The sequence below is a fragment of the Limanda limanda genome, chromosome 14 (genome assembly GCF_963576545.1).
Source record: "Limanda limanda chromosome 14, fLimLim1.1, whole genome shotgun sequence".
Classification (NCBI taxonomy): domain Eukaryota; kingdom Metazoa; phylum Chordata; class Actinopteri; order Pleuronectiformes; family Pleuronectidae; genus Limanda; species Limanda limanda.
In genome coordinates, this window is record NC_083649.1 from 8,159,009 (window position 1) to 8,182,105 (window position 23,097).

The 23,097-nt window shown below is 41.7% G+C and overlaps 2 protein-coding genes across 2 annotated transcripts; both read right to left on the reverse strand.

The window, feature by feature from the left end:
• Positions 1 to 1,960: 1,960 nt before the first annotated feature.
• Positions 1,961 to 8,643, reverse strand: LOC133019808 (von Willebrand factor A domain-containing protein 7-like). The gene is made up of 15 exons (XM_061086378.1): positions 8,479 to 8,643; positions 8,093 to 8,365; positions 7,885 to 7,975; positions 7,495 to 7,626; positions 6,315 to 6,501; positions 6,055 to 6,224; positions 5,534 to 5,646; positions 5,313 to 5,429; positions 4,234 to 4,455; positions 4,008 to 4,140; positions 3,761 to 3,910; positions 3,246 to 3,338; positions 2,866 to 3,149; positions 2,473 to 2,766; positions 1,961 to 2,377 (listed from the first exon to the last, which is right to left on the reverse strand). The coding sequence occupies exons 1-15, from the start codon at positions 8,641 to 8,643 to the stop codon at positions 1,961 to 1,963; spliced, it is 2,841 nt and encodes a 946-aa protein (XP_060942361.1).
• A 5,375-nt stretch (positions 8,644 to 14,018) lies between these two features.
• Positions 14,019 to 22,470, reverse strand: LOC133019809 (von Willebrand factor A domain-containing protein 7-like). Its single transcript, XM_061086379.1, has 15 exons — positions 22,294 to 22,470; positions 21,927 to 22,199; positions 21,723 to 21,813; positions 21,335 to 21,466; positions 20,277 to 20,463; positions 20,016 to 20,185; positions 19,391 to 19,503; positions 19,171 to 19,287; positions 18,178 to 18,396; positions 17,956 to 18,088; positions 17,709 to 17,858; positions 15,301 to 15,393; positions 14,921 to 15,204; positions 14,538 to 14,831; positions 14,019 to 14,435 (listed from the first exon to the last, which is right to left on the reverse strand). Exons 1-15 carry the CDS (start codon positions 22,468 to 22,470, stop codon positions 14,019 to 14,021), a joined length of 2,850 nt encoding a protein of 949 aa, XP_060942362.1.
• Positions 22,471 to 23,097: the final 627 nt, after the last annotated feature.

Here is a 23,097-nt window from a genome sequence, read left to right on the forward strand (position 1 = left end):
AACGATCAAATGCTTTCATAGCGTCTAATGAGAAGACAGCTGATGGTAGTTGTAATGAGGAGGCCCCGTGTATTATATGTATTAATCTCCTCACATTGTCTGCTGGCTGCCTGGATCTGATGAATCCTGTTTGGTCACAATTAATGAGTTTCGTCATAAAGGGTTGGAGCCTACGTGCAAGAAGCTTAGCGTAAATTTTATAAGCATTTATAAGGGATAATGGTCTGTAATTGGCACATTTAGAAGAATCTTTATCCTTTTTCAACAACAGTGAAATGATAGCTACATTCACATCTCTGGAGAGAGCACCTCTCTCCAAGGAGGCCTGAATCATATCAAAAAATAAGGGCCCCAGACTATACCAGAAAGTTGTGTAAAATTCTGGGGGGATCCCGTCCAGGCCAGGTGATTTGCCCTTGTGCATATCATCTGCTGCAGCTTTATGTTCATTTAAAGTGATAGGGGCGTTTAAACTTTGGGAGCAATTGTCTGACATTTTAGGAAGTTGAATGGAACTCAAGAATTTGTTGCATGAATCTTTGTCATGAGAAACCTCTGAGCTGTGCCCGTCTTCTGATCTAATGGAGGTGATGTCAGCGAAATGTTCATTAGCCTTCAGTCTCGACGACAGTAAATGGCTGGGTCTGGCCCCATTAAAATAATATGTTTGGCGTGTTCTATGGATCAAGAATTCTGCACGCCGTTTGAGAATAGCATTCATATCTTTTTTCACCAGATCGTACTGCAATGCAACCTGATCATCAAAATTTTGTTGTAATAAGTTGTCCAATGTTGAAAGTTTGCGCTCCAGCTGGGTCAACCTAGAGGATCGGGCTTTCCTTAAATTAGATGAATACAGTGTAGCATTATTTCTAATAAAGCCTTTAACAGCGTCCCAGAGTATTCTCGGGTCACTGACTGACCCCTTGTTTATATTGATGAATTCATTAAATTGGTGAGCCCTCACTTGAAGGCCCTGTGCCATCAGGCCATGCGTCAGGGCTTCTACGTGGTGGTGTTCCACCCCCGGGCCACAGCAGGGTGCCCGCTGACCACAGCGCGACTCACCGAGTTCGGAGACCCGGCTGATCTTGAGCAGGTAGAGAGAGAAAACCGTTGATTCACAGCAGGTGCAAACTGACGGAAGCATAGACAGAGCTTTTTTTACATGCTGTTATTTTGAAAGTGAAGTTCCTGTATAGACGCGGACTTACTGTTATTAATCTGTCACTTCACAAAGGAAAAGTTGTGTGTTTTAGCGACCCGGCGAAGAGACACAAGGTCTTACTGTGTTGTTTCGAATAAACCTGAAAACATCAGTTGAAAATCTCGACCATCTTTTGGGGGATTTGCTTCAGATAGGTAAAGGATAGTTAAAATTTCCGTCCATAATTCAAATTAATAATTAATAATTCCCCCCCCCCCCCTTTTTTAACCTGTGTATCATGCCACTGAAAGCCTGACAGTACGGGCAATGCATATTTTCAATTAATTTTGTGATCCATGTTGTGGTTTTATATTCAATTTATCATGATATATTTTTTTATTTGTGAAATAAACAAGTCTCAGACGTAGATAACATTTTCATTTAATCAACGGTAACAATCACAGCTTTAATATCAGTAATGCCCACATCATGAATGATGTATTTATATATGTCTTCATCATACCACATAGTGCAAACCCATTAAGGTTTTTTAAAGAAATTTCACAATGACATCAGCAGCCTGTAGTCGCATACTTGTAGCAAACAAAGCTTCAAACTCAAAGCTCCCAGAATCTTAAACTAAACCCATTTAAATCAACACAGGTAGACCAGCTATTAGAAACACCTCTCAGTAGAAAACCGAGATCCTGATTATATACTGAGAATAAACTGGCAAGTGATTTTCAAACCCCCAAAAGCACTTTTTAATATTTGATTCTTGATCCTGGATGTACAGATTTAACTGATCCCGTTTCAGATGGTTAAGCTGAGCCCTAGAATTGTGATGCTGAGGCAAAGAAGAAGAGACTGAACCGCTTGTGCAGAAGCTGCTGTTGTTGGCTGTGCGGTGGTTGTAGTTGGGTTCACTGTTGGTGTCGTTGTCCGAGCCGTGTAGGAGCAGGAGCCTACATTACCCACCTGATCCACAACTACTATCTCCACATCAGGTGAACAGCAAGATGCATTATAGGACACCAGCGTTGCATTACCAGCGAGCAGGCTGGTGTTACTGGTCCCGTTTCCTCCTCTGAACCTGATGGTGTCGATGCCCGTCCCGTTGACCCCATCGGTCACCTCCACTGACAGCTCCCACATCGACGCGCTGCAGTCTGCAGAGCAGTCGGACTGCAGGCTGAGCAGCTGACAGCCTGGCTCCGTGAAATCAGTCACCTGCGGAGAGAGAAGAGAAAAGAAGATGAAGTCAGGTGATTATACATCAGCAATTCAAACAGTAAGAACAAGGATGAGGAGGTTTTGAGAGTTACCGGGACGAGGACACCCAAACGCAGAACGAGATAGTTGGCGTCCGTGCCTCCTGGAGCATTGACCACGATGGTCAGGCCGAAGTCGGTGCCAGATGCAGTGCCAGCAGGTGCCGTGATGTTCACCATGCCATTAGCCATGCTTCCATTGGTCAGGGGTAAAGAGGAAGGGAACGATAGCGCAAAACCTTGGTCATTGGTAGCTTGGATGGTTAAGTTTCCTCCTGAGCCATTATTAAATACAGAGAAAGGAACAGAAAGAGGTACTCCTGGTTCCAAGACACCATCTAAATCATTCTTAAAAAAAAAAAAAAAAAAAAAAAAAGGAAAAACATTCAGTAACAGGTGAAACATCAGGACTGCAATTCAGTTGTTAGCCCGATGTATTTTACGTACAGCAGAAACAGTCACAGCAGAGGCCCGGATGGAGTTGGATGACTGCCTTTGGAATGGTGTAGCTGCTCTGGAGGAACGGGTGCTGCTCTCATTGCTCTGGCCCTTCACAAGCACCACAAACTCAACCGATGGAATACTGTCAAACCGAGCTAAGAATTTTCCTTTCCCCAGAGCCTCCACGCTGCCGTTAACCCTCTCTGACGTTAACGATACCACCAGAAACACTTCTGTCACTATGGCAGACCCCCCCCCGATTACCGTCACCCTCAGGCTGGCGTTGGCACCTTCAGGGGGAAAAAAAAGAGGAGAAAATCCTTTCAAGCATGTAAGAGGTTGAGTAAAATAATCTTTTAAGTATCACAAAGATCTGGGTCCTTTACCAGCTCTGGGGCGATTTTCCAGGACTTCAAAACCTCCCAATGGGCCCTCGGACACCTCCAAAAAGTCGGAGAGGAAGTCGATGGAACTCTCACCTGCAAAAATATAAAAGTTCAGAAAAAGTGAAACAAAGCAGCCACATTTAAATCCGCCCGTGACCTAATTCACTGTAACGTCACTTCTCTGAGGGAAATGGCTGCATGTGCAAAGTTTCATTGCAGTAAGTAGATGACGAGATATTTCCGCCTGAACCAAGCTGGTTGATATTGTCACAGCTTTAAACACATGAGTTGTTGATCGTTGATTTTATGGCCCAGTGGTTCGGCAGCATATCTTCCATGTTGTAGATCGTAGGCTCAAAATCTGTTCGGCAAGTTTAGGTTGAGGAACAAAAATAGCACTAATACCATGTTCTTTTGGGTTTTGAGAAAATGGTCCAGTCCAGATAAAGGATATAGAACAATGCAATGTTAAGTACTCATTATGTGATTAAGCAACATAATCCCGGAGGCCGCACCTTTGACCTTCAGCGTGTAGGGATTTGTTGACATCAATCTTATTTCCCACAGTCCCACTTGTGTTGTCAGCTCCAGAGTCTGGAAGTTTCCCACTGACTGGGATGAACTGATCAAAGGTCCTGTCAGGTCAGTGCTACTCTGAGACACACCTAGAGAAAACAATAAACGAAGCACACTGGTGAACTAGTTAATAAATGGTTAACAAACACGTACTAATCGCTTTAACCAGTAGCAATGACAGATCACCTGAGGGACTGATGAGAGTAAAGGCGACCGAGCGCCCAGTGATGAAGATGGTGAGGTTTTTTACCGTCCCGTCCACTGTGAAAGTAAAATTGGCGGATTTTCCAGGACTCCTGGCCGCTTGCAGAAGGAGAACCTGGAAGATTAATTTATTAAAACTGATGACACAATTTAATCTTGATCAATCAACTAAAAATGGCTCGTGCCAGTGTGAGCGTTTTGTTTGTACCTGAGCGGAGCTGGAGGATTCTGTAACGATGGTGGTGGCAGCGAGCAGCTGACTTTTTGTTGTCTGAATAGCCAAACCTCCCGAAGTCTGAGACAGGTCCGCGTACACCTCGGCAGATGTGTTCAGCATCGCTCTTGGTTGCTGTTGTTGTTGTTGATCGTTGGTATTATTACTCTCTCTTCGGCGACGAAACCCCAGACTGCCAGTTATCATGAAGTTCACCTAAACAGAAAGTAGGTAAATGAGATACTGAGACAAGATCATGTAAAGTTGCAATTAAAAAAATGGAATGTATTATCAGTCTGTGATAAGATAAACGCTCATATTTGGCCAATTCAACAACAGTACTATATATCCTGGCAGGTAACACAGCATAGAGGCCTTTACAAAGCTAATTAAAACCTGCTTTCCTGTTTTAAACGTCATGGAAATGACTAAGTGCTGGTAAGATTGAGTTTTGTGTTTTTGCGTTGGTATCACACCTTTAACGCTTAAAGAGCGTGAGGCACACTCGCACGATGGTTGCCAGTACAGATGAAACAATATGCTTCATTATTATCATAAATATATGATGTAGGTCACATAGAGTGGATAATTAATGAAGTCAAAGAGGGCCCGGTCACACACAAACACAAAAGCAATATTGCCGGTCATAGTTGAAGTCAATGCGAAGCCAAGCTGTGATTTGCCTGTTTCTTTTGCCCCTGAAGCGAACGAGGAGTGAAGGTTTGCCACAGATACAAGATGTGTGTGACCGAGCCTTCATCCTGCTGACAATGAATAAACCTACATAAAAATAGGTTGTGTATCTTCACTAGTGCATTATTGAATTAACAGTAAACAGTGGAACCATCCAGTTTGACTTTTTCCCACAATAAACTCAAGGTCGAGAACCATAGAATTTTCTTTAGCATCCCAACACTCATCACGGCCGTTTTAGTATACCTCTGTTATTATGTCATTCATTTTATTACAGGCAGTTATTATTTTTTATTTCTAAGTTAAGTCTCTGATACAAATTTATTGCTTAATTAATTTCCCCGGCCTGTGCTTTTACTCGGACAAAGGACTATACTCACCACTGATTTAGTTTGCTCTATGAGTGAGATCACTGTACCCAACAGGTGATCGTCTTTAGCAGTTGCATCAGTGAAGACGAAGATATCAGAGCCTGGAGGAGCACCGGTTAAAGCAAGCTGTATGGAGGAGACAGGCAGCACCAATGTAATTTGTTTTAAACCATTATCGTGGGATTTTGCAGTGTCAGATCTTGAAGTAGCCTCAAAGATTTCAACAGTACCTGAAGTCCTGAAAGACTCAATTCTGGAAGATCTCCTCCACCAGATGCAGTAAGTGAAGCGATAGCTCTCTTGAAGGCCTCTGGATCTTGTGTCCTCATCAGGGGCCCAAAGCCTGGGTTTCAGGTAGAGACGAGAAATTATTATACTTTTCATCTTGGTGAGTAGTTTACGATATTTATTTTTTTCTCACTTTAAAGCCATATTTATACCACGGACACCATGAACTCTCAGTATAAGAAGCTCAAATGTGCTGCTTTGATTCAGGTTCAAGGTCAAATAAACATTGATGTAACTTGACCAAATGATAAATCTAATTGGACGACAGCTGATGTTAGCAGTCGCCACCAGGGGGCAATCATAACATTTAACTTTTGGGGAGCTGTCATGTTACCCATGTACTTATATAGTCTATAGTTAATATGACTTACAACTAATTTCCATCGGTTTAACAGACAAAAGAGTAAACTCTCTGTAGGAAAAATGACCCATATACAGGATTATGAAGACTTCAAGGTCCCACCTGGATCATTGAACGGTACGAGAATGTAAGCCGAGGGCTCGTCGTCTGTCCCCACTCTTTTGTTGATTATAGAGTTGGTGACTTTCGTCACTGCCTTAATGTCATCACCCATGCTTCCCGTGGTGTCTATGACAAAACAAAGAGCTTTCCCTTTCTTGATTGCCATCGTCCTGAGGAACGAGTTTTCAAAAAGTTGAGATTAACTTTGTGATTCAGATTTTTATAGTGCATACAGTAACTGTGTCAGATTGGTTTCTTACTGTAGGAATGCGGGGTCACCGACAGCCAGACGAATGTCCTCCAGCACCTGAAGGGTTGCAGCAATGGCCATTTTTGCTGCTATATCGTGGAGATGTCCGTGTTGAGAATCCTTCGTGTCTTTGTTGATCCCACCCGTAGGATCAATGCTGCTTGTTCTGTCAAGTTGACCTCCATGGCTGCATTTTCCTGTTTACCGTTAGAAACAGAATAAGAATCACATGCTCAGCTTGACACTTGCCTCTTACATTACATGTCATTTGGCTGACGCTTTTGTCCAAAGCGACTAACAATTAGTACACTCAACATTCATGAGGGGCCATTTTTAGGGGTTCAGCATCTTGTCAAGGACACAAAGGCATACAGATGGGGAAGAGTGGGGATTGAACTGTCAACCTTCTTGTTGTAGAACGACCACTCTACCCCCTAGGCCACACCGCCCACTTCTATCAGTGACAACATTCCTCCGTATTCACCAGCGTTTATATGTAAATGCATTTCAGTTTTATTACCCTGGCTAATGTGGTTGTGTTTTGACCCGTGTCTGTTTATTGGTTGTTTTATTATTTTCCAGGATTACACAAAAACTCCTGAACTGATTTCTAACAAACCTGCTGGAGGGATGGGGCCCGAGAAGAACCCAAAACTGTTGGTGCAGATGCAGATCAAGATGGTTACTACTTTTTCTCCCAGGGTCATATGAGGTCCCAGTGTTCATTAACCTTCAACCGCTGAAAAATGATCTGTTCATCTTTGAGTTTAAGTGACAACTGGTCCAAATTTGAAGAAAGTCCCCAAAAGCAGAGATATTGTGTTCGTAAGAATGGGGCAGATGGACAACCCCAAAACATGATGCCCCTGGCCACTGGGTGTCGCCAGAGAGGAGGCATGAAAACCACAGCCTCCACAGGTTTATTATTGTTGGATGTCATAAAAAGTCCACATTTCATTAGAACATGATTCAACTAATATATTTTACACATTGTTAAATACGAGCCATATCTCTAAAGTGAACCACTTTAGGCTCTGGTCTCATTTTGTTTCGGCCACAAGAAAGCCAGTAGTGCTGCATTATTGCCTGAGGTGGCCCACATCCTTCTGCCATCTGGGAATCACAATCATAAAACTAGCATTGGATTCGGATCCTGTCGATGACCCAGCCAGGTACATGAAGACATTTACCATCTGGTTTGGAGGATCTAGACCTAATTCCAAAATATCCTGAGGTGAGTATCTTGTCCTGCAGGATGTTCGCCAGAATGTTGTTCGTGCAGTCGTTTCCGTTGCAGCTGCGACAGGTTGCTTGGCTTTTTGCTACAGATTGGATGAGATTAGATTCAGTTTAGCTGCGGTTGAACACAATAAACACCAGAGCAGTGAAATGCAGTGGAGCATCAGACCACATTGAGCAAAGAAGAGTGAAAGTGCATGTGGACACAAAATAAATCAGTGTAAAGAATAATAAGCATACAGTTTTTTTAAATGTTTGATACAATTGTTAAATAAACTCAAAGCAAACAAGTCTGTTGAATTGTCACACACACACTGACATTATAGCTTTGATGTATTTACATGCTGTATTTCCAATGCTTCCTGGTTTGATCAGCTGGGTGTTTGGAGCCTGTTCTCCCATTTCCACCCAGTTGCTGTGACTGTAGAAATCCTTCAGATTTCAAAAGGAAAAAAAACATTATGTTATTTTCACCCAGATCCCTCCCAAAAACAATTCATGCAATCAGAGCACATTTTTACACCATAAAGTACCTTAAATAGAACGTACCTGTAAAGTATGCAGCAGTCTTCCCAGAGTTTTTCTCGCCCCTTGAAAGCTTTGCTTGTTAATGCAGGCCTTGACAGCTGATATACTGCTCGTGATGATTCTCTTTCCTCTCGTGAATTCCTCGTTGTGAAAGTGATGACGGCCGCTGGAGATATACCGCTTGTCTATAAACACATTTTGGTCTTGGATATACGCGATGGTTTGGCTGAAACTCTTGGAGGATTTTGAAGCATCACAGGCACGAGCAACAGACTCAGCAGTGTAAGGGGGTATCTAAACACACACGCACACACACACACACACACACACACACAAACACACACAGTTTTATTGCCCTGTGAATTATTAATTATTATTTGTTTAATTTAGCTTGATTTAACCCTTACAGGTGGTGTGAACTGTTGACCAGCCGCCTCCTGGCAAATACCCAGCGTGGTTTGAAGGATGGCGCTCTCAGTGATCTCCTGATGATTCATAGAGCTCCCGTCAATACCAAAACCATGAGCCCCAGTCTGCAGGAGCACGAGACACAGCGCAGCCAACCAACCCATCACTGCAGCACCTGTGTGATAGACACGAGGGAGAGAGTACAAACTGGGTTTCAGGTCAAGTTCATTTGTATATTACCCAAACACAATATGCACTAACATAATAACATAGGCGACTGTCTCATTATTACATTTTTCAAGTGTTATGAAACAGCAATCAGGTGTAACTTTTGGCACATCAGAGTTTCTACCATGACAGTTTTATCTCATCTTGACCTGTCAGTGAAAAATGATCCGCCCATTCATTAATCTGTAATGATTAAATCTCTGGGACAACCACAACCACCAAACCTGCCAAACAAGTTTAAATCAGTTTTTTCAGATTGACTTATTCACAGTGGTGAATTTTACTGTGATCTTTTTTGTACTCAATTCAACAACTTTACTTAAACATGACTTTGCATATTCACGCAAATGACACAAAAAATGAAACCAACAAGTACATAAGGATTATGTTATAAGAAAGTAACCTGATGTTACAGGATTTCACACTTTTGACTAGAATAAATTTAGCAAAATGTAAGATACGGAAACACACACATTTTCATATTCAGGGGATCAATCAAAGCAGAGAAAGTAATTTTGGTGTGTGTGAGTTGTTACTATTGACACAAGAGTTGTTCATCTTGTAATAAAGATCTCAAGGAGGAAACACGCTGTGTTTTTTTTTTTTTTTTACCGTGGTATAGAAATTGGCATCGAGAATATGTTATTTTACTGGTATTGGCACCGACTACTGAATTTTTGGTATCGTGACACCCCTACTTACAAATGGTAAGAGAAAGTCTTGACTGTCTGACTTAGTAAATAAATCACAATGTCGCTTAACATACGTCACATACTACGCTGCTATATATATATATATATATATATATATAAATATTTATATATACTATAGCCAGTGTTGGGGAGTAACGGAATACATGTAACGGCGTTACGTATTTAGAATACAAATTATGAGTAACTGTATTCCGTTACAGTTACAAATTAAATAGATGGTATTCAGAATACAGTTACATTGTTGAAATCAGTGGATTACATGACGGCACTTCTCTGTTTCACGAGTTTAATCACTGTCTCGTAAAACCACCGGAGGCAAAGCCCCCAGGAAGCAGCTGGAGACCAGGGCTGCCGTAATAGCGCCCGGACCCCGGCGGCGTGAAGAAGCCTCACCGCTACCCGCTCGGGACCGTTACAGGCCCCGGGACCGAGGCTCTGAGAGAGTTCCGTCGCTACCAGAAATCTACGGAGCTGCTGATCCGCAAGCTGCCCTTCCAGCGCCTGGTGAGAGAAGACCGACCTGCGCTCCCAGAGCTCCGCTGTCATGGCTCTGCAGGAGACCAGCGAGGCACGCCGGGTTCACACCGGACGCTGAAGCGACGCTAAAATAATATCACCCGTTGACCCAGTAGTATAAAAGCATATGGTCACTTGTTGCTCCAACATTAACTGCAACAGCGTCCCAATTTAATGTCATCCATCTCCAAGAACTTCTCCGCTGTTTGCTCCGTTCAATGTCGGGTGTCGAGGGTAAATTACGTATTCTCCGCCCCCCCCCTCTCTTTATTTAAAACTCCAGGACAACAGAAGGGGAATACAAACTATGGGATGCATGCTTTATCATTTATATCATATAAAATATGTCATCAATATCGTTTAAAATCCTTTTTCAGTGTGTTTCCTGGAGCGATACGCTCGCGTCAAGCGCAAAAAATAGACCCGACGCCGAAACGATCGCTGCACGGCGCGAGGCAGCCTTGGCGCAGAGGGGGGTTCAGCCTCCGGTGGGACCGGCACAGAGGTGGGAGTGGATGGGAGCCGGACATCCAGCGGGCCCGCAGCATCGGTGGAGAGAGAGTTTAAACTGCTGCTGCTCCACTGACTATAACAACGCCGCAATCATACACTTAAAAAATGCAATACAAACCGGAAGTATTCCAAGTATTCAGAATACGTTACTCAGATTAGTTAATGTAATGGAATACGTTACAGATTACATTTTTGTGCATGTATTCTGTATTCTGTAACGGAATACGTTTTGAAAGTATCCTTCCCAACACTGACTATAGCTCTGATTACTTAACATCATCTCTTATATTTCTGTGATCAGAATGAAATGCCTGAGCTGGTTGAATTACCAAGGGCTACCATTTACATACCGTGCTTTAACTGTTTGACTGATGGTATTAATTGAAAAGATCTATAATAAATCGATTATGTTCTAATTAATTAGTAAAAGCAAGTATGTACATGAATAGTAGCCTTTGGTATTTTCACCTGCATAAGCATTTCATTCTGATATCACAAACATCCAAGATTTGGGTAAAACAACATAAGAACGCTAATGCAGTGAAAATCTAGGCTCTGGTTAGTACAAGAAATTGTATTAAAATTGAAAAATGTGACAGATGTCACTTTATATATATATATATGTTTTTTTTAATATCAGTAAAGTTAATTAGATATATGAGTGTTACCTACCTTATGTCTTGAAGTCGTCTTGGAGACTTTATCTCTCATGGAACCGCTGTCATTTATAAGAATTCACATCCGGGGTGGAGTCACTTGTTTGACCGGTTTTCTTTGTCGCACCTTGAGGTTGGATTTTCATGATACTTCCATTCATGGGGAACTTGCATTTGCTCTTTAATTTATTTTTTGTAAATGGACTCACCTCAATCTAAAATAATTGCTTCATAGAAAACATGCAAAAGTAGTGCAAAGAATATATAGGAAACAAGGCTGGAGATGTAAGGAATTCACTAATAAAGACAGTTTTTTAACTTGAGAGTGTAAATCACTTCGCTGTCATCTCACTGATCTGATCGAACTTCGTCAAAAAATTCATAGATCTGAACCTTTTCAATAAATGATCAATATGCATAATAAAGCAAACTTTTCATAGACCCTTGAGAGACATTATTGTTCAATTCACAGCTTCACTGAGGATTATACAGTAACGACTTACACAAACCAACAAGAAGAGATGCGTTGATGGGATCATTCATAAACATTTATAAACATATATAAACTGTTTTAAGGCTATGATCTGATCTCTAGCCTGATTAAAATTCCCAGTTTGTAAATCCAGACTGAAAGTGTTTTTTAACTGTTTTACTAAATTAATGGTTATCATCATTTAATTTATGTTTACCTCTTTTATTCTTCTCTTTTTAATCTCTTTTGATTCAAAAGAGTTGTTTTTAGCAGTGCTACCTGATTTTAAATTGATTTATTCTGTTTATGTCTTGTGTTGTTTCTACCGTCCTGGATTCTACCTCTGTGTGAAATGTGCTTTATAAATAAAACTGTTGTGAGAACATCATTGTTGGATAAAAGTTAAGTTATCTTCAAACTTTGTAAAAGTGATCAGAACTAAATCAGTTTTCCACGGAAAGGGTGTGACCTCCGTGTGATTAGTCACTGAACTCTGGACCTAGAAACATTCACTATAGAAGTGAGTGAGTGAGTGTGTTTGGCATCCAGTCTTTGGCAGAGAGAACTGTTTTCACAAAAGAAGAACATATCTGTTGTCACTGTGTTCATCAGCTGTCAATCATCTTGACCGAAGGAACGTGGCTGGAGATGGTATGTTGGGTTATGTAAGGTTAGTGCCTGTTGCTTTGTCTGTAGAAGCTTACAAGTTTAACCATTCATGAGCTGATAAGGAAGTTAGTGCACAAAGGTGGTCAAACATGCTCATGCAACAGACTGGTCTCATCAAAATTTCTTGGGAAATCCTACTTAAAGTAATGCACTAGAATTCGTATATGAATTCCACATAATCGTGAGTCAGGAGGCTTGGCACACGTGACCTATGCGCTTCTCTCTCTTCGTGAAAACAAAAAACATGGCGGACATTCATCTAACCCTAACCCACATATGAAAAATACATATGAACTCTGCACCATGGGGATTCATATCATAGGAAAAAGCTGTTCCTGAACCTGCTGGTCCGGGAACGGACGACCCTGTAGCGCCGCCCAGAGGGGAGGCGGGCAAACAGTCTGTGGTTGGGGTTTGAGGAATTGGGTTGTTAATGAACAAAGGTGTCTCTAACTTGGCCCAAAGTGAAACATAGGATTGTGTACGAAGCAAACATACTTATTTTGACCATATCTGGCCATTAAATACCACTTAAAACATACTTGACAGATTTGATCCAGCTTGGACCTCATAGGGGTCTGAGAAAGAAAACCCCAGAGGGCCTGTGCTTGGAGCAAGATGAAATGTAAACTTTGTCGTAGGACAAAAGCATCATTGTAAAGGTTGAAACACGCCCCCATAATCACAGCCCAATGGAGCGGTCTCAGACTCATATTCTAACTAGAATTCTGAGTATGTCAATGTCAGGCTAAGTTTTACCTACTAGATTTAATCAATTTGATTGTATGCATCAAAACATGATGAATCCAAGTTCAGAGTGGCTTCTAGAAAAAAAAGGCAATCAAGAAAAAGTTTTTTAAAGCTTCTTTCTTCTGTATGAGTCAGAGATGATCATAATTCTTCAGCTCAGGAATTAATCACTTTGGTTCTCTGCTGCCCCCATGTGAAACAACCCAAAACTTCAAGTTTTTATTTCCCCTTTCTTTAAATTTGATATCACATTTTTGTGAAAGCCACCAAATAGGATGTTTAATTTACCACCTTGCTTCATCAATAAGATTAAAGCCGATCTAAAAGTCCTGCCCCCCCCTTTTTTTAACCTGTGTATCATGCCACTAAAAGCTTGACAGTATGGGCACGTGTATTTTCAATTTATTTTGTGATCCATGTTGTGGTTTTATATTAGATCATGATATCTTTTTTTATTATTTGTGAAATAAAAGAGTCTCGGACCTAGATAATCAATTAATCAAATTTTATTTGTATAGCCCATATTCACAAATCCCAATTTATCTCATAGGGCCTTAACATGGTGTGATATCCTCTGTCCTTAACCATCAACAAGAGTAAGGAAAAACTTCTAAAAACCCTTTAACAGGGTAAAAAGAACGTAGAAACATTTTCATTTAATCAACGGTAACAATCAGCTTTAATATCAGTAATGCCCACATCATGAATGATGTATATATATATATGTCTTCATCATACCACATAGTTCAACCCATTAAGGTTTTTTATATTTCATAATGACATCAGCAGCCTGTAGTTGCCTACTTGTAGCAAACAAAGCTTCAAACGCAAAGCTCCCATGTTATTAAGCTAAACCCATTTAAATCAACACGGGTAGACCAGCTATTAGAAACACCTCTCAGTAGAGAACCGAGATCCTGGTTATATACTGAGAAAAACTGGCAAGTGATTTTCCAAACCCCAAAAGCATGTCTTAATATTTGATTCTTGATCCTGGATGTACAGATTTAACTTATCCCGTTTCAGATGGTTAAGCTGAGCCCTAGAATTGTGATGCTGAGGCAAAGAAGAAGAGACTGAACCGCTTGTGCAGAGGCTGCTGTTGTTGTTTGTGCGGTGGTTGTAGTTGGGTTCACGGTTGGTGTCGTTGTCCGGACCGTGTAGGAGCAGGAGCCTACATTACCCACCTGATCCACAACTACTATCTCCACATCAGGTGAACAGCAAGATGCATTATAGGACACCAGCGTTGCATTACCAGCGAGAAGGCTGGTGTTACTGGTCCCGTTGCCTCCTCTGAAGCTGATGGTGTCGATGCCTGTCCCGTTCACCCCATCGGTCACCTCCACTGACAGCTCCCACATCGACGCGCTGCAGTCTGCAGAGCAGTCGGACTGCAGGCTGAGCAGCTGACAGCCTGGCTCCGTGAAATCAGTCACCTGCGGAGAGAGAAGAGAAAAGAAGATGAAGTCAGGTGATAATACATCAGCAATTCAAACAGTAAGAACAAGGATGAAGGGTAGAATTATTTTGAGAGTTACCGGGACGAGGACAGTCAAACGCAGAACGACATAGTTGGCGTCCGTGCCTCCTGGAGCATTGGCCTCGATGGTCAGGGTGACGTCGGTGCCAGATGCAGTGCCAGCAGGTGCTGTGATGTTCACCATGCCATTAGCCATGCTTCCATTGGTCAGGGGTAAAGTGGATGGGAACGATAGCGTAAAACCTTGGTCATTGGTAGCTTGGATGGTTAAGCCTCCTCCTGAGCCATTACTCGACACAGAGAAAGGAACAGAAAGAGGTACTCCTGGTTCCAAGACACCCTCTAAATCATCCTTAAAAAATAAACAAAAGGAAAAACATTAAGTAACAGGTGAAACATCAGAACTGCAGTTCAGTTGTTAGCCCGATGTATTTTACGTACAGCAGAGACAGTCACAGCAGAAGCCCGGATGGAGTTGGATGACTGCCTTTGGAATGGTGTAGCTGCTCTGGAGGAACGGGTGCTGCTCTCATTGCTCTGGCCCTTCACAAGCACCACAAACTCGCCTGATGGAATACTGTCAAACCGAGCTAAGAATTTTCCTTTCCCCAGAGCCTCCAAGCTGCTGTTAACCCTCTCTGATGTTAACGACACCACCAGAAACACTTCTGTCACTATGGCAGACCCCCCCCCGGTTACCGTCACCCTCAGGCTGGAGTTGGCACCTTCAGGGGGAAAAAAAAGAGGAGAAAATCCTTTCAAGCATGTAAGAGGTTGAGTAAAATAATCTTTTAAGTATCACAAAGATCTGGGTCCTTTACCAGCTCTGGGGCGATTTTCCAGGACTTCAAAACCTCCCAATGGGCCCTCGGACACCTCCAAAAAGTCAGAGAGGAAGTCGATGGAACTCTCACCTGCAAAAATATAAAAGTTCAGAAAAAGTGAAACATAGCAGCCACATGTAAATCCGCCCGTGACCTAATTCACTGTAACGTCACTTCTCTAAGGCAAATGGCTGCATGTGCAAAGTGTCATTGCAGTCAGTAGATGACGAGATATTTCCGCCTGAACCAAGCTGGTCGATATTGTCACAGCTTTAAACACATGAGTAGTTGATCGTTGATTTTATGGTGTTGTATATTCAGCTAAGAGATCTTTTGAACATGGTTATAAAACATAATACATTACATCTATGACGTCTTATGCTCAGATTTTTAAATAATATTCCAGATGTGGTCTGTTAGTTTCCTCCCTTCTCTGAACGTTGTTTGACCCGCTTATGGAATGATGAAAGAATGGATGTTCTTCAACATGTCTGTAAAACTTAGGTACAACGCATGCCCAAATTTAGTCACCTTATCTCTAGTTTTGGGGCACACACTCCCCCATAAGAGTCCTTGTCTTGCAGAGGCAAGGCGAATTTTCACCATTCGACTAGTGTGTTATCTCCGAGCTTCTAGAGCTCGTCCTGACCTGTAATACTTCCGTTTAACAAACATTGTATACATGTAAGTACTGGGTCCGCGGTTTCCTTCCCTCAAACATCGACTTCGACAACACTCTGCTGCTCGAAAGACACGGCAACGGCTCAGTGGTTGGGCAGCACATCTTCCATGTTGAAGATCGTAGGCTCAAAATCTGTTTGGCAAGTTTAGGTTGAGGAACAAAAATAGCACTTAACCTTTTCTAAGTAATACCATGTTCTTTTGGGTTTTGAGAAAATGGTCCAGTCCAGATAAAGGATATAGAACAATGCAATTGTTGGGACATGATTTTTGTGCAAAGCGCAGGCCTCTCTTTCGGCGTATGTGTAGACAAAACCTGAAACCACATGGCCACATGTGCTGGACCAAGTCTCCCCAACTCAGTCTCCTAGGGGACAACATGTTTTCTTTGTTCTTGGAAAGCTAAAGAACTCTGCCTCCCAGGGTGCAACATGTTCTCTTTGTTTCAGCAAATATCACACAGAGCTGTGAAAAGCCACCGAGATCAACTCCATTGGTCAATCTGGCCACAAGACCTGGGAGTCAATGGGCCTATTTAAGAGCAGGCCTCCTCCAGAGTCTCTCTTTCTCCACGGACCACTACTGAGGACAGCAGGCGACCAGCCATCTCCCCTGCACCGCCTAGGAGAGGGCCGGGCTGCAGCAGCACATCCCCTCTTCCAATACAACAACTGGAGGGCAAAGGTCAAGCTTTCAGCTCATCTCAAGAAAATCTCCTCGCCCTTCAAGCTCTACCATTCTCCTTGCAGGGATTCAATATCCTGCAGGTATAGAATTCAACAAGCGAGAGCATCACAGCTCAACAGAACCGCGGAAGCAGAGACCAAGACGAATGGCGAACCGCACAGCAACTTTCTCCCTGTTCAAGGACTGGTAACATACTGGGCTTAATAATTATACTACGCTAAGCAAGACTGTTTATTTGATTCTGTGTGGTGTTTTTAAAGTTTGATATATGTGGTGTTATTGTGGTTACAAGTAAAATGAAAGTTAAATGTTAGATACGTTCCTCACAGGATTTCTCTGACCCTTTCAGATATCTGTTTAACATCCACATAGACACGCATATCTCCTCACCTCATTAGCTTAGACCCCACTGCATGCCGTAAAACCACTTCTGCAGAAGAAGGGGGGTGCTATCTTAGGGGGTCAAACCACCATTTTGAAGGCATGCTGAAGAAGGTGTGAACTTTTGGTCAAACCACCATTCTGAAAGCACCCGTATTTACATACGCACAGACACACTCACACACATCTTTGTTAGTTAGTATTTTGTTTAGTAATTGGTGTTCTTATACTTATTATGTTTATAATAAATGTTTTCTTTTAACCTTGTCCTTTCATTAATGTTGTATAAGTGAATTTTGCCAACCGTTTCAACACTATCAAGAACTCTATAAACCTTAACTGTTCATTATATAATCTTTAATAGTAAATATTAAGATTTCTAATTGATCTAGATCTAAATGAGACTGATCTTAATCAATAAATTGGCTATCTTTTCCCTTCTGTGAAGGGTGGTGCCCCGCGAGAACTTAAACAAACTAAAGTTATGATTTAATATTAATATTTTAAATATTAATGTTTTATATTTTATTTTGATAACCAAATTTATTGAACGCCTAAAGGCTCACCAGTTTATGCTATCACTCCTAACCATTATTGCACAACACAATGTTAAGTACTCATTATGTGATTAAGCAACATAATCCCGGAGGCCGCACCTTTGACCTTCAGCGTGTAGGGATTTGTTGACATCAATCTTAATTCCCACAGTCCCACTTGTGTTGTCAGCTCCACAGTCTGGAAGTTTCCCACTGACTGGGATGAACTGATCAAAGGTCCCGTCAGGTCAGTGCTACTCTGAGACACACCTAGAGAAAACAATAAACGAAGCACACTGGTGAACTAGTTAATAAATGGTTAACAAACACGCACTAATCGCTTTAACCAGTAGCAATGACAGATCACCTGAGGGACTGATGAGAGTAAAGGCGACCGAGCGCCCAGTGATGAAGATGGTGAGGTTTTTTACCGTCTCGTCCACTGTGAAAGTGAAATTGTCGGATTTTCCAGGACTCCTGGCCGCTTGCAGAAGGAGAACCTGGAAGATAAATTAAAACTGATGACACAATTTAATCTTGATCAATCAGCTAAAAATGGCTCATGCCAGTGTGAGCGTTTTGTTTGTACCTGAGCGAAGCTGGAGGAATCTGTAACGATGGTGATAGCAGCGAGCAATTGACTTTTTGTGGTCTGTATAGCCAAACCTCCCGAAGCCTGGGCCAGGTCCGCATACACCTTGGAAGATGCTTTTGTTATTGCTTTGGGTTGTGGTTGTTGTTGATCGTTGGTATTATTGATCGCTCTTCGGCGACGAAGCCCCAGACTGCCAGTTATCATGAAGTTCACCTAAACAGAAAGTAGGTAAATGAGAAACTGAGACAAAAAACATGGAATGTATTATCAGTCTGTGATAAGATAAACGCTCATATTTGGCCAATTAAACAACAGTACTATATAACCTGGCAAGTAACACAGCATTGAGGCCTTTACAAAGCTAATTTCAAACCTGCTTTCCTGTTTTAAACGTCATGGAAATGACTAAGTGCTGGTAAGATTGAGTTTTGTGTTTTTGTGTTGGTATCACACCTTTAACTCTTAAAGAGCGTGAGGCACACTCGCACAATGGTTGCCAGTGCAGATGAAACAATATGCTTCATTATTATCATAATATATGAAGTAGCAAAATTGCTGGTCAAAGTTGAAGTCAATTCGAAGCCAAGCTGTGATTTGCCTGTTTCTTTTGCCTCTGAAGCGAACGAGGAGTGAAGGTTTGCTTCATAAAACAAGAATTTGTGTATCTTCACCAAACTGCCACTGAGTAAAGCAGATCATGTTTCTCCGGTCAAGCTTTGCTGTGCTGTGCATTATTGAATTTACAGTTAACAGTGGAACTATCCAGTTTTACTTTTTCCCACATTAAACTCAAGGACGAGAACCATATAATTTTCGTTGGCCTTTCAACACTTATCACGGCCGTTTAAGCATACCTCTGTTATTATGTCATTCATTTTATTACAGGCAGTTATTATTTTTATTTCTAAGTAAATTCTCAGATACAAATTTATTGCAATATTAATTTCCCCGGCCTGTGCTTTTACTCGGACAAAGGACTATACTCACCACTGATTTGGTTCGTTCTACGAGTGAGATCACTGTACCCAACAGGTAATCGTCTTTAGCAGTTGCATCAGTGAAGACGAAGATATCAGAGCCTGGAGGAGCACCGGTTAAAGCCAGCTGTACGGAGGAGACAGGCAGCACCAATGTAATTGGTTTTAAACCATTATCGTGGGATTTGCGGTGTCAGATCTTGAAGTAGCCTCAAAGATTTCAACAGTACCCGAAGTCCTGAAAGACTCAATTCTGGAAGATCTCCTCCACCAGATGCAGTGAGTGAATTGATAGCTCTCTTGAAGGCCTCTGGATCTGTGGTCCTCATCAGGGGCCCAAAGCCTGGGTTTCAGGTAGAGACGAGAGGGGAGAAATTATTATATATCTTGTTGAGTAGTTTACGATTTTTGTTACCATTCTCACTTAAAAGCAATATTTATACCACCGACATCATGAACTCTCAGTATAAGAAGCTCAAATGACCAAACGATAAATCTGATTGGACGACGGCTAATGTTAGCATTCACCACCAGGGGGCAATCATAACATTTAACTTTTGGGGAGCTGTCATGTTATCCATGTTCTTATATAGTCTATAGTTAATATGACCTACAACCCGGATCATGGCAATACAACATTGTTCTGTGGAGAGTATTTGAGCTTCCCGCCCTGAGTGTGACGGCAGAGGAGAATGGCCGCTGTATGAATATGATCTATCGTCGGAAAATGTCGTACAAGAAAGCGACAGATGAAGGTCTACTCATTTCATTGTGATGGTTTAACAGACAGAAAGAGTAAACTCTCTGTAGTAAAAATGTCCCCTGTACAGGATAATGAAGACTTCAAGGTCCCACCTGGATCATTGAACGGTACGAGAATGTAAGCCGAGGGCTCGTCCTGTGTCCCCACTCTGCTGTTGATTATAGAGCTTGTGACTTCCCTCACTGCCGCGATGTCATCACCCATGCTTCCTGTGGTGTCGATAACAAAACAAAGAGCTTTCCCTTTGTTGATTCCCATCAGCCTGAGGAACGAGTTTTCAAAAAGTTGAAATTAAAATTTGTGATTCAGATTTTTAAAGTGCATACAGTTACTATGACCGATTGGTTTCTTACTGTAGGAATGTGGCGTCACCGGCAGCCAGACGAATATCCTCCAGCAGCTGACGGGTTGCATCGATGGCCATGTTTGCTGCTTTTACGTGGAGATGTCCGTGTTCAGAATCAGACTCGTCTTTGTTGATCCCACCTGTAGGATCAATGCTGCTTGTTCTGTCAAGTTGACCTCCATGGCTGCATTTTCCTGTTTACCATTAGAAACAGAATAAGAATGAAATGCTCAGCTTGACACTTGCCTCTTCTATCGGTGACAACATTCCTCTGTATGCATGAGCGTTTATATGTAAATGCGTTTCAGTTTTATTACCCTGGCTAAGGCGGTTTAGTTTTGACCCGTGTCTGTTTGTTGGTTATTTTATTATTTTCCAGGATTACACAAAAACTACTGAACTGACTTCTAACAGACCTGCTGGAGGGATGGGGCTCGAGAAGAACCCTAAAATGTTTGTGCAGATGCCGATCAAGGTGGTTACTACTGTGTGCCGCGTCAGATATTTTATGTCTAACTTAAATTAAAAGTGTTAGTGGCCACCAGGGGATGGTAGGGACATATAATGTAAAATGCTGTGTATTATTAAAAGCCTGGCACTACGGCTGTCTTGTATGTGATTGTATGCCTCCATCAATCCACAGACATTTTTCTCCCAGGGTCGTATGAGGTCCCGATGATCATTGACCTTCGACCACTGAAAAATGAAAAGGAAGAATGGGGCGGGTGGACAACCCCAAAACATAAGGCCCCTGGCCACTGGGTGTCGCCAGAGAGGAGGCATGAAAACCACAGCATCCACAGGTTCATTATTGTTGGATGTCAAAAAAAAGTTCACATTTCGTTAGAACATGAATCAACTAAACACATTGTTTAATAAAGGCCATATCTGTAAAGTGAACCACTTAAGGCTCACGTCTCATTTTTTTTCGGCCACAAGAAAGCCAGTAGTGCTGCATTATTGCCTGAAGTGGCCCACATCCTTCTGCCATCTGGGAATCACAATCAAACTAGAATTGGATTTGGATCCTGTCGATGACCCAGCCAGGTACATGAAGACATTTACCATCAGGTTTGGACAATCCAGGGGAAAATTCAAAATATCCTGAGGTGAGTATCTTGTTCTGCAGGATGTCCTCCAGAATGTTGATTGTGCAGTCGTTTCCGTTGCAGCTGCGACAGGTTGCTCTGCTTTTTGCTGTAGATTGGATGAGATTAGATTCAGTTTAGTTTGCTTTTGAACACAATCAACACCAGAGCAGTGAAATGCAGTGGAGCATCAGACCACATTGAGCAAAGGGGAGTAAAAGTGCATGTGGACACAAAATAAATCAGTGTAAAGAATAATATGCATAAACTTTTGAAATGTTTGATATAATTCGTTAAATAAAGTCAAAGCAAACAACGTGGTGACATTTTCACACACACTGACATTATAGCTTTGATATATTTACCTGCTGTTTTTCCGAGGCTTCCTGGTTTGATCAGCTTGGAGTTTGGAGCCTGTTCTCCCATTTCCACCCAGTTGCTGTGACTGTAGAAATCCTTCAGTTAAAAAGGTAAAACACAGAAGTTATTTCCACCCAGATCCCTCCAAAATTGTTTTCATGTAATCGAAGCACTTTTTTACTTCATAAAGTACCATAAATAGAAAGTACCTGTAAAGAATGCAGCAGTCTTCCCACATTTTTCCTTGCCGCTTCAAAGTTTTGGCGTTTATTGTTGGCCTTGACAGCTGATAATCCGCTGGTGATGAGTTTCTTTCCCTTCGTGAATTCCTCGTTGTCAAAGTGATGACGGGCGCTGTAGAAATACCGAAAGTCTATACCCACATTTTTGTCCTGGATATACTCGATGGTTTGGCTGAAACTCTTGGAGGATTTTGACGCATCACAGGCACGAGCAACAGACTCAGCAGTGTAAGGCGGTATCTAAACACACACCAAGAGTTTTATTGCAGTGTGAATTAATAATAATTATTTGTTATTACGAAATCTGTTTAATTTAGCTTGATTCAACCCTTACAGGTGGTGTGAACTTTTTGCCAGCAGCCTGAACCACAGCACGGCAAACATCCAGTGTGGTTTCAAGGATGGCGCTCTCAGTGATCTCCTGATGATTCAGAGAGTCTCCACCAAAAATACCAAAACCATGAGCCCAAGTCTGCAGGAGCACAAGACACAGCGCAGCCAACCAACCCATCACTGCAGCACCTGTGTGATAGACACGAGGGAGAGAGTACAAACTGGGTTTCAGGTCAAGTTCATTTGTATATTGCCCAAACACAATATGCACTCTGTGTTACTCCCAAAAGATGTGCAGCCAGAATGTGTTTGTTTCATTTTAACTTTGATTTCTAACATAATAACATAGGTGACTGTCTCTTTATTACATTTTTCAAGTGTTATGAAGAAGCTTTGTAAATGTAAGCAGCACTCAGGTGGAACTTTTTGCATGGATTACCATTATTATTAATGTACTTCCTCCTCATAACATCAGAGTTTCTACAATTACAGTCTTATCTTAACTTGATCTCTCAGTGAAAAATGTAATCATTTAATCTGTTACGATTAAATCTCTGGTACAACAACAACCTGCCAAACAAGTCTACGTCCATTGTTCAGATTGATTGATTGATTGAAGGCTTTTTTTTTGACTCAATTCAACAATTTTACTTAAACATGACTCTGCATATTCACACAAATGACACAAAAAATGAAACCGACAAGTACATAAGGATTATGTTATAAGAAAGTTATCTGATGTTACATAATTTCACACTTAACTAGAATAAATTTAGCAAAATGTAAAATACGAAAACACACAACT

What these genes read in the sequence shown, in the direction of transcription:
- LOC133019808 (XM_061086378.1), bottom strand. Translation starts at nt 8,643, where the DNA reads ATGGGTTGGTTGGCTGCGCTGTGTCTCGTGCTCCTGCAGACTGGGGCT. An exon ending in TAGATCCTCCAAACCAGATG is followed by an intron (nt 6,502 to 7,494) that starts GTAAATGTCTTC and finishes AACGGTAAACAG; the next exon opens with GAAAATGCAGCCATGGAGGT. An exon ending in TACTCTCATCAGTCCCTCAG is followed by an intron (nt 3,911 to 4,007) that starts GTGATCTGTCAT and finishes TGTTTTCTCTAG; the next exon opens with GTGTGTCTCAGAGTAGCACT.
- LOC133019809 (XM_061086379.1), bottom strand. Translation starts at nt 22,470, where the DNA reads ATGGGTTGGTTGGCTGCGCTGTGTCTTGTGCTCCTGCAGACTTGGGCT. An exon ending in TAGAACGAACCAAATCAGTG is followed by an intron (nt 18,397 to 19,170) that starts GTGAGTATAGTC and finishes CTTTCTGTTTAG; the next exon opens with GTGAACTTCATGATAACTGG. An exon ending in ATTCCTCCAGCTTCGCTCAG is followed by an intron (nt 18,089 to 18,177) that starts GTACAAACAAAA and finishes TTTATCTTCCAG; the next exon opens with GTTCTCCTTCTGCAAGCGGC.